Source organism: Octodon degus, unplaced genomic scaffold (genome assembly GCF_000260255.1).
Source record: "Octodon degus isolate 3935 unplaced genomic scaffold, OctDeg1.0 scaffold00006, whole genome shotgun sequence".
In the NCBI taxonomy this organism is placed as follows: domain Eukaryota; kingdom Metazoa; phylum Chordata; class Mammalia; order Rodentia; family Octodontidae; genus Octodon; species Octodon degus.
In genome coordinates, this window is record NW_004524582.1 from 30,919,676 (window position 1) to 30,930,593 (window position 10,918).

Sequence of the window (10,918 nt, forward strand, 5' to 3'; positions counted from 1 at the left end):
TCTCTCTCTCTCTCTCTCTCTCTCTCTCTCTCTCTCTCTCTCTCTCTCTCTCCCTCTCTCTCCCCTTCCCTCTCCCTCGCCCCCCCTCTTTCTCTCTCTTTCTTTGTCTTTTAGAGACAGAGTCTCTCTGTGTAGCTCAGGCTGCCCTTGAGTTCACTTTGTAGCCCAGCCTGGTGTCAAACTCGCAGCAGTCCTCCTGCCTCAGCCTCCTGGGTGCTGGTATTACAGGCCTGCACCACCAGGCCCAGCTCTGGCTTTCTTTCAGTTCTATCTTTGTCTGAGTTCTAAAATCCAAAATGGGAAGTTGAGACCCCTGTGCTGAGCCCAGGAAGGAACTGCCTTGCCCACTTGTTCCCAGAAGGGGAAACTGACGCTAGGACCCCGCCCCCCCGGGCTGCTCCTTTCCTGCACTTTCGCCTGTGAAGGTCGCCTCCTCAGGGAAGCTCTTCCTGACCAGCATGGCCAGGGGCTGCATGTGATGACCCAAAGCAGCCCGTGGAGCAGGGCACTGGGGCTGCCCCGGGCTCGGAGCCTAAGCAGTTCACCTTAGGGCGTTCCCTGCCGCACCTGTGCACTCCCACGGGCGGGGCTGTACCCACACGTCAGGTGGAAGGAACCCACTCGCTCAGGTGGCCCTAGGGATAGAGCGACCCAGCCCATCTGCCCATGCCCTGACCACAGGGGGTGGAGGGGCTCCTGGGTCCTGGTAGGACAGAGGACACGCTGCCGGGGGCAGGGGCGTCTCCCCAGGCCTGGCGTGTGGCGTTTGGCTGTGGATGCTGAGGCTCAGGGTGGTGGCACTTGACACCCACAATCTCCGAGTGGGTGTGGGGAGTCAGGAGGTAATCTAATCAGAGGGCAGTGCGGGCCCCTCCACCAGCCGTTCTTATGCCACCCTTGTCCCCAGGACCTACAGGTGATCAGCACGGATGAGAACCAGGTGTTCGTGGCAGTGCAGGAATGGTACCAGACAGACACCTACAACCTGTACCAGTCGGATCCACGCGGTGTGCACTACACCCTGGTACTAGAGGACGTGCGCAGCTCGCGGCAGGCGGAGGAGAGTGTGGTCATCGACATCCTTGAGGTGGGCCTTGCACACGCTTCCCACCTGGTGCCATCCTAGCTCTGACTCTCCACTCTCTGTCCCTTTAACTCACATATAGCTCAGAAAACTGAGGCTCAGAGTGGGCAGAAGGCTGACCCAGGCTGACCCAGGCCGACCCAGAGAGGGAAGCCAGAGCCCCTCGGCCTGGTGACTGCTGGCTGAGGCTGCTTGCAGGCGGCCTTCCTCAGTCCTGCAGGCTGTCCTGGGCACCACCAAGCAGGGCCCTCCCAGCCCTGCTGCTGCCTGACCGGGGTGCAGCAATGGAGGGTGTGGTACGTGGACTGTTCTGCCTACAGCGATGTGTGACAGGATCTCAGTGTCACACAGGAACATACATGGGCCTCCTCCTCCTCTTCTCCAGGGAGCAGGCAGTTCCCCTCCAGCAGTGGCCATGATTCAGTGTACGGTGCCTGGGAACACAGTCCAGGTGGGAGTCAGGGAGGGCTTCTTGGAGGAGGCTGCAAAAGCGAGTGGCAGCCAAGCAGAGGTGCCAGGCAAGGAACTGGGAAGAGCACAGGGCCCAGAAGCACAGTGGCCACCAGCCCTTGCAAAGGGCCTCCAGGTGGCTGTGCCCCTAGTGGGCCTTGGCCTCTGAACTCCACCTAACGAGGACAGTGGTGGTGATAGGTACAGCTCTGGACTTCGCTTGCCAGGGTTCATCTCTGGGCTCTGGCATGCTTGCTGTGTGTCCCTGGGGGGTTAGTTACCCCTCTGTGCAGCACCTGCCTCTTGGGGCGGCCATGAGTGCTCCAGGACCCTACCTCACCCATACGCAGACCAGCGTCTGCGGCCCCACAGTGTTCACAGCACTCACTGCCCAGTACTAGGGTTAACTACAGCAAGGGCTGGCGTGACAGTGACATATGGCTCACGGGGTCTGTGGCATACAGCCAGTACTGTGCCAGTCACGGTGACTGCACTCACTGCCTCGGAAGGCTGGCTGTGAAGTCCCTGCCAGGCCAGGCAGCACGAGTTTGAGCTCCCGCCTGTGCTGGAGCTTGACTGAGCAAGGGCAGTTGGAGGCCTCACAGTCCTGTCCCTGCCCTGAGCGGCTATGGCCACAGCTCAGAGACAGCTACAAAGGGGTCTGAATGGTGGCCCCTGAACAGATGTCCCCATCCTCACCCTGGACGCTGCCAAGTGACCCACCCCCTGGGGGTGCTTGCAACTGTAATCAAGGACCAGACTTGGAGGAGTCATCTTGGCTTCCCCAGGTGTCCCCAGTGCAGTGCTCAGGGCCCTGATAGGACCCAAAAAAGGAGGCCTTGGGTCCAGGGGGCTGGGGACGGTGCAGCCACACGCTGGGGCCACCAGGGGCCACAAGGGCCTGGAAGTGTCTGTGCTTTAGGCCTGCCAGTTTGTGGGACCCACCCAGGAGACACTTGACCCCGGCTGAGGCAGCATCTGGGCCCAGAGTGTTCTCAGGGCCTGGGGAGGGGAAAGAGGTGGAGAAAGGATCCCAGAGGCATGCACAGGAAGTGGAGGTGGTGGCCTCCCCAGAGCCTCCAGGGGAACCCGCCTGCAGCACCCTGCCTGGCACACTGAGGTCTTAGCTGTGAGACTGGAGTTCCAGAAAGACAAACTCACGTTGTTTAGGCTGCCAGATTCCTGACGAATCGAGTTGTCACAGCAGCTGTAGGTGTGGGCACTCGGAAGGAGGGGCTGCTATGACAAGTATCTGCGCAGGTGCAGTTGACTGTGAAATTGGCAGGGGCTGGGAAGTTGTGAGGAGATAATAGAAAACCCCTAGATTGCCTTGGACGCATTGTTAGAAAAAGGGGCCTGCAAGGCAGAGTCCGCAAGGCGCGAGAGCTTACTGCTGGGCAGGGCGGGGTGCTTGTCAGAGAGTGAGGATGCACACCCCACAGGTGTCTGCAGAACAGAGCCGACACATGGGCCCTGGATGGGCACTGAGGAGGCCGATGGGCAGAGTGTGGCTGGCGTGGGCCGAGGAGACGGGAGAGCTGCTCAGGAGGAGCTTGGCTTGGCTGTGGGAAGCAGCCGCCCCCGAGGCCCCCGGGGGGCACAGCCAGAGACCATGTCAGGAAAGCGGGGGCTGTGGGATGAGCACAGGTGAGCCAGCCATGCGTGGGGGCACCTCCGAAAGATCTGACCCCCAGTCACGTGGAAGCCTCCCAGGAGTAAATGGGCATGTGACTTCCCTCTGGTGACAGCTACAGAAGCCATAAAATGGAGGTGGGGGCACCCGGGACAGGTGGCCTCTAGAGTCAGGGACGCACAGCTGGCGGGCTATACCTGGACTCCCCCACTTGGTTTACCTGAGGACATAGGGAACTCTGGCCTGGTGGGAAGCTCTGGGATTTCTTGGCTTTGAATGGATGCTGTCCTGAAACGAGACCTTCAGGGACCCTGGGATGGGTTGCAGGTATCTGCATGAAGGACTCATGTACATCTTTGGGGGTAAGAGGGTGGGCTGTGCTAGGCTGAAAAATGTCCCCACAATACCCACTTCCTAAATCCTGGAAGCAGTATGTGTGACACATGGCACTCGGTGGGGAAAGGAGGCTGCAGATGGAACTGAGGCCAGCAATACCAGGTGGGAAGACCACGGATTTTCTGAATGGCCAACCAGGGTCAATAGGGCCTCCAGGGTGGAAGAGAGAGGCAGAAGAAGAGTGTCGAAGAAAGAAATGTGAAAATAGAGAGATGCAGCATTGCTGGTTTGGAACAAGAAGGAGAAGATCAGGGCACCAGAGAACAGTGGCAGCCGCCAAAGCCAGAAGTGAGGAAATGCATTCTCTGTGGAGCCCCCAGAGAGGAGCCCCTCCCCTCCCCCGGGTGTGGTGCCTACTGACCTCCAAAACTATAAAACAATATGTGAGTGGTGCTGAAACCACTGAGTCTGTGATAGTCCAAAACAGTAGCAACAAGAAACAAATACACTATCCATCCATTTATCTACCCATTCATCCATCCATCTATCCATTCATCTATCCATCTACCATCCATCCATCCACCCATCCATCCACCCATCCATCCATCCATCCACCCATCCATCCATCCACCCACCCATCCATCCACCCACCCATCCATCTACCCTTTTATCTACCCATCCATCCATCCATCCATCCATCCATCCATCCATCCACCCATCCACCCACCCATCCATCCACCCACCCATCCATCTACCCATTTATCTATCCATCCATCCACCCATCCATCCACCCATCCATCCATCCATCAACCCATCCATCTACCCATTCATCTATCCATCCATCCATCCATCCATCCATCCATCCATCCATCTATCCACCCACCCATCTACCCATTCATCTATCTATCCACCCATCTGTCCACCCACCCATCTATCCATCCATCCATTCACCCATCCATCAATCCATCCATCCATCTACCCATTCATCTATCCATCCACCCATCTATCCACCCACCCATTCATCTATCCATTCACCCTTCCATCCCCCATCCTCCCATTCATCTATCCATCACCCATCAATTCACCTATCCATGCATACACCTCCCCATCCATATACCCATCTATCCATTCATTTATCTGACAATCCATCCATCTTTCATCTATCTGCCATCTATGCTGGCACGACTGACGGTGTGCGACCCATGATCACACATTTGCACAACTTCATGTGGAACATAGGAAGTCTGCTGGCCTCCTGGAGTTGTGAGACATGCAGACTGACACAACACTAAGCCTGGTGCCTGCACCTCCAGGCACTAGTGACTATTTATTTCTCTCAGTGCAGTCATGACCCCTGGCTAGAGGACTCTGCAATCACAGAAGCCTCTGGGTCTCAGTTTCCTGAAGCACTTTTGAGAAACAATAGCACGTGGTATGCAGAGAAGCAGAGGCGGCCTCTGTCCTCCAAGGCATGAGGAACAGGAACTTCCTGAGCCTGGCCCACCACGTGAGCCGGTCTCACTAAATGTGGGTCTAAGTCATCCATGCAATAAGGACTTGCCAGGGAGCTCATCTTGGGACGATCAGGGTTCTCAGATGCAGTTGCCCTTCTTTGCAGACGCCCTGGATCCATGTGGGTCACCTCCATGAGCTTAGTTGGGCCCCAGAGAAATGGAGCCGTGGAGGGAGACAGAGCTATGCAGAGCAGAACTGATCCCCTGAATCAGGAGACTGAGGCCCTCATCCCCAGGGAAGGCCTAGGAGCCACGCCATTGGCCCAGGGCCTGGTGGTCCCCTAGAGGGCTGCGGGGTGAGATCAGTGTGGCCCTGAGCACAGGCAGCCAGGGGACCAGGGCTGTCCCTGCCATCCATGTCCAGAGAGCTCCTGGTCATGGCTCCAAGTCATAGGAATGGTGCGTGAGAGGTCCCTGAAGAGCCCTGGGGGCAGCTCATGGTCCTTCTGTGCTCTGTCCCAGGTCAGAGGGGTGAAAGGCGTGTTTCTGGCGAACCAGAAGGTTGATGGGAAGGTAATGACACTTATCACCTACAACAAGGGCCGCGACTGGGACTTCCTCAGGCCGCCCAGCAGCGACATGAACGGGAAGCCCACCAACTGCCAGCCGGTGAGTGCTCCCCAGCTGAACCAGCTGCACGGCTGCAGGGCAAGGTGGGGGTATAGAAGGGGCCATGGAGAGGGGTGTGCAGCCCGCACAGCCACAAAGCACGATGCCACCTCCCCCAGGGACCTGATGTGTCCCCTGGTGCTAGCGGAGAACAGGCAAGCCACTTCTAGGCCTGGGCAATGACACGTGGTGACACCAGGTCCCTTGGCACAGTTGCATGCGGCAGCCAGGAATCCCAGCTCTGCAGCAGCCCCACTCACCAGGGCCCTTCTGTGTGGACATGGGTGCCTGAACCCCCAGCTGTCAGCAGAGTGGCTCCCGAGCTGGCTAGAGTTCCTGAGTCCTGAGTGGCCCTGGGGGCACAGGTAGCCTGAGAGTCCCTGAGGGTGAGGGTGGAGACAGCACAGAGGGCTCCTGGCCTTCCGTGCTCTGGCTTGGGGTGACACTTGGAGACCAGCAGAGGCCAGGGATGAGCAGGCCAAGTGACCCCAAGTCTGGCCAGGCTTCTGACATGTCACTGTCCCTTGGCCCCATGGGACCACACCTTGCCTATGCAAGGTCTTACTGCCCACAGTGTCCCTGAGCCCTGCCCAGTGCAAGGGACCACACTCTGGAGACATCTAAACCCACCCAGTTCTCTGCCTCAGTTTTCTCGTGTGCAAAACAGAAAGAAACACAGTTTCTATTTTATGGGAATCCACATCCAGCCAACCCACAGCAGCGCTGAGTGCCGGGTCCTGTGCCAGGTGCTCGGGCTGCCTCAGGAAGTGCTGAGAAAACCCCTCTGCAGGTGTGGACCCTGCCACGGGAGACCCAGGCCTTGCCCTTTGCTCACCATCCCAGGCCACAGGCGTCTTCTGATGGGAGCCACTGAGGGGAACCAGTTGGGTCCCTGCCCCGAGCCTAGGAGCACAGTGAGCACTCGGAACCCGGCCTGGGCTCTTCGAGCTCTGCCTGAGAGGCCTCCTTCCCGGGTGGGAGGTCGGGTGGACCGGGCCTTCCAGCACCTGTCGGAGACACTGTTAATTATCCGCCCTTTGCAAAACGCCCGGAGAACAGAACTGCTGTGAAAGGGCTGAGTTTTGTGCCATTGTGGGCAAAGTTAAGCCATATTAATCTGTCAGAGCAAGTTTCTTCCAAGAATAGACTCTTGTCTGCAATTATGCGGCTCAGTGAGGAGATAACCTCGGCGAGATTTATATCGTGGACTTGAAATAATAAGAATCAGAGCGAACTAGCAAAGGAGCCAGCCCAGGCAGGCATGCGGAGCGCCCGACGGAGTGCAGGGAGACAGCGGGGTGCCGGCAGGGCTCCTGATCAAGCAGCGCAGTAGGTGGCGAGTCGCCCACCTCTGGCCCTGCCAGAGGACAGGACAGGCACTGACCCAGGGCTCCCTCATGGTGGGGCCAGGCGCTCTGCGGTCAGAAGCTGCACTTGAGTGCCGACTTCCCGTCCTGACTGTGACTGCTCCTCAGGATGGAGTGCTTGGGGAAGACAGGAATTAGGCAGAGGGAGTAAGGGCTGCTGCAGCCCTGGCCTACGCACGCACACACTCACACACGTATGCATGCACGCACACGTGGCTGGAAGCAGTAGTGAGCAGCTTCCTGGGCAGGCCCTCAGTGCGTGCAGTCTTCTCCAGGGCTGCTGCTCCACATCCTCTGCCCCTCTCCTCGCCTCCTTCTGCGCTCTGTCTTCTCCCAGCCCTTCAGCGGCTTGCTGTGAGTGTCTCCCTCAGTGATGGCATTGCTAGTAGACCGACAGGATCAGATCTGGTTTTGCCCCGTGTGAGGCCACAGGAAAGGGTTCCCCAGCACCAAATTTGAAGCCCTGTGCTGGGGGTCTGGCCAGCTCTCGCAGACTCCACAGGAGCACAGCCGAGGCCTTCGGGTGGCTGGCATGTGCCCTGCCTCTCTGGCCTGCTGACATCAAGAGGCTCTGCTGGGCACTTCTGCAGAGCACCTACCAGCCATCACCTGTGGAAGGGCCGCCTCAGGTCTCGGAGCCCAGCTGCCTCGCAGCCTGCCCAGCCCGATGCACCACGGTTGCCTCTGCCAGGGCTTCTCAGCACCAGGTGCAGGTGCACCGTTGGGTCTCCTGCCTTTGCCCTGGTAGCCTCAGGGAACCCCATCTGTCTGGGTGCCCAGAGGAGGCTCTGTGATGACCCATTCCCTTCTTGGCCCTGGGTAACCAGGCTGCCCTTCACCCCTGGGCTCAGCCTGGCCCGGCAGCCATGTGGAGCCCTCGTCTCTGCCGTCAGACACCCAAAACCCAAGTGCTCAGGTGCTGGAGGAGTGGTCAGCAAGCACAGCAGAAGCACATGGGTCCCAGGGGCACTGTCCTCCCACGGCCCAAAGGTGCCTGGTCCCTAGGACAGCCTGCCTGTGACGGGCCCAGGAGGAGTAGGACAGCTGTTCCATGAAGCAGCACCTCTGACTTCACTCTGCCCACTGCACACAGGGAAGGGGAGCCCAAGTGCCCAGCACACAGGGCAAGAGAGGGGCCGGGAGAGGCTGGCCCTGCCCTTCCAGCCTTCACCTGGCAGTCAGCCTCAGCTCCTGCCTCTGGGGCTCTGCACTGTCCGCTACCACACCCCTGGTCCTGCCTTGTCCCCAGACATCCTGGGTCGGACTGGCCTGAAGCCTGATTCCCTACAGACCCTCCTCCCTCGTGCTGACCCCACCTTCTCCTCACAGCCTGACTGCCACTTGCACCTGCACCTGCGCTGGGCGGACAACCCCTACGTGTCAGGCACCGTGCACACCAAGGACACCGCCCCTGGCCTCATCATGGGCGCAGGTGGGTGCCACTGTGGCCCAGGGAAGCCCCCTGCACAGAGGGAAATGGGTGGCCAGACAGGGCCTGGGGCCATGGTGGGTCCATTTGGGAACAGTGCCTCAGTTTCTCCAAGATGCTCAGTTCTCACGAAGAACCCTGAGGGGTGACAGGGGTGCAGCGTGGGCATGCGGCATGCGTCAGATGAATGGAAGGAAGACAGGATGGATGCGTGCATGGGTGGGCGCTTGGACAGGTGAAGGACGGGTGGAAGGATGGACAATGGAATGATGTGTGGATGGATGCGTGGACGCTAGGTAGGTGCATGTGGGAAAGGAAGGAGAGAAATGGGAAGAAGAGAGGCAGGGCAGTGGGTGATTTAGATCCTGGCTGGCATCTATGAGTTCCTGAAGACAGTGGAGGAGAAGGGATGGGATGCAAGAAGAGCATCTTTTTAAAAGACAGAATGTAATTGCTGTATGTGTGTGTGGTCCTCATGGAGCTAGAGCCTGCTTCAGGGGTGCCTGCGTGTGTGCTGATCAAATGATGCTGCCAGACAAGACTCGTTTGGGTTAGAAGGGCCATTCTAGGCAGAATCAGGGCCCTGCGGGAGGTCACTGGGCAGGTCCAGGGAGGGGCCAGACCTCGTCCCCTGCTCTGTCACAGCATGAGGACACAGGCGAGGCCCAAGCACGGGGCTTACTGAGCCACCGCCTGGCCGCTGGGTGCGGCTGGGCCCCAGCTGTGCGCTAGGCTCCCGCTGCACGTGCCCCTCGCCATCTCCTAGCGTGAGGCCTGGCGCCCAGCAGGCCCTCCAGGGCTCTCGCCGAGCCGACAGAAGCGGGCATGGAGATTCAAAAAGGCTGACTTGTGCTTTCAGTCCATGGCCAGCCTGCCCCAAGGTCAGCCAAGGCTCCTACTCTCCGAGCTGCACCCTCCAGGGAAGCTGCCTGCCCGGAGGGGAATGGGCGGCCAGGCAGGGCCTGGGCCCACGGTGTGTCTGTTAGGGGTCATTGCTTCAGTTTCTCAAAAATGTTTAACTCTCACAGAGACCCCTGACTGGATGGTGGCTGGGGCTGGCGGTGGGGTCTGGTTCACAGCATGAGGTAAACAGTGAGAAAGGAGGAGGGAGACAACCTTTGCGGACCACGCGAGGCCCCGCCCTTCGCAGCATGCCCTGCCCCCCAGCCCCACCCCCAAAAAGCCCCTTCCCAAGGGCCCACCCCTTTTCCACCAGGTCCCGCCTCAGGGACCACCTCTTCTTACCAGGCCCTGCCCATTTATGCCAAGCCCGCTGAGGCCCTCGTAACCCAATGACCCTCCGCAAGCTCCAGCTCTGAACACGTGAGGCTTCGTGGAGGACACCCAGATATAAACCCTAATGGGATAGGGCGTTAACAGTGTGCTGTAAATCCTCAACCAAAATACAAAAGGCACAGTGTCAGTGTCACTGCTCTTTGAAGGCCATTAGAGCTATGAGTGAGTGCTCTAGCCCCAAAGGCTCTGTGATCCACGAGATGTGTGCAGGCCATGCAAGAAGGCGTTTGCCTGCTGTCAGTGCAGCTCCCCTCCCCCCATTCTTCTTCCCGGGAACATGCTGCCTCCTCCTTACCTCACTGCCCCCTTTCTTGTCTTGGCGGCTACTCGCGCTTCACTTGCATTTTGTGGCCAGCCTGAGCCTGTGGGAGGAAGTGAGGTGGGTGGTCCTCCCAAGCCAGTCCAGCTCCAAACTCGTTGCCCTGATGGGCCGAGCAGAACTGACAGACAGTGAGGTCACTGCCAGGAGGGGCTAGGCCAGCAGTGCCCAGATCTAGCGCCTGCCCCCTGCCAGGCCGTCCATCTGCAGACCTCCGCCCCCAGACCTTCGCCCCTTCTCCCTGCACCCTGCACCCTCTGACAGCTCATGTTTGTCTCTCCAGGCTCAGGGGCAGCTCATGTCCTGCCTCAATCCATACATGGACACTGTCCCTGCAGGTCCCCTATCCTGGCTCTGAGTGTGACTGCGCTGCCACCTTCACCCCTGCCAGACAGGGAGCTATCAGGGAGTGGGGCAGAGTGCATGTGGCTCAGCCTCCCAGAGCTCAGCACAGGGCTGGGCTGAGGGTGCAGACAATGGGTAGATGGATGCACGGATGATAGAAGAGTAGATGAATGGGTGGATGCATACAGGATGGGTGGGTGGAGGTGTGAATAATGGGTAGATAAGTGTATGGATGCATGGGTAATTGGGGGATGGGTGGACGAGTGGGTGGATGCACGGATGGATGGATAGCTAGATAATGGATGGGGGCTGGAAGTGTGGGTAATGAGTGGATGGATGGATAAGTAGAGGGCTGGATTGACAATAGAAGGGTGGATGAATGGATAATGGATGGATGGATGGATGGATGGATGGATGGATGGATGGGTAATGGGGGGATGGATGTATGAGTGGATGGATAGACGGATGGATGGATGGATGGATGACAATGAATGGATGGATAGGTAATGGGGGGATGGATGTATGAGTGGATGGAT

The 10,918-nt window shown here is 58.8% G+C and overlaps 1 protein-coding gene across 1 annotated transcript in view; it reads left to right on the plus strand.

Annotated features, from left to right (window-relative positions):
• Nucleotides 1-10,918, plus strand: part of Sorcs2 (sortilin related VPS10 domain containing receptor 2) — a 350,334-nt gene that overhangs the window by 311,248 nt on the left and 28,168 nt on the right. The window contains exons 11-13 of the mRNA XM_023724073.1: nt 908-1,087; nt 5,480-5,626; nt 8,323-8,425. Coding sequence (XP_023579841.1) covers nt 908-1,087; nt 5,480-5,626; nt 8,323-8,425 — 430 coding nt within the window. The remainder of the gene's footprint in view (nt 1-907; nt 1,088-5,479; nt 5,627-8,322; nt 8,426-10,918) is intronic.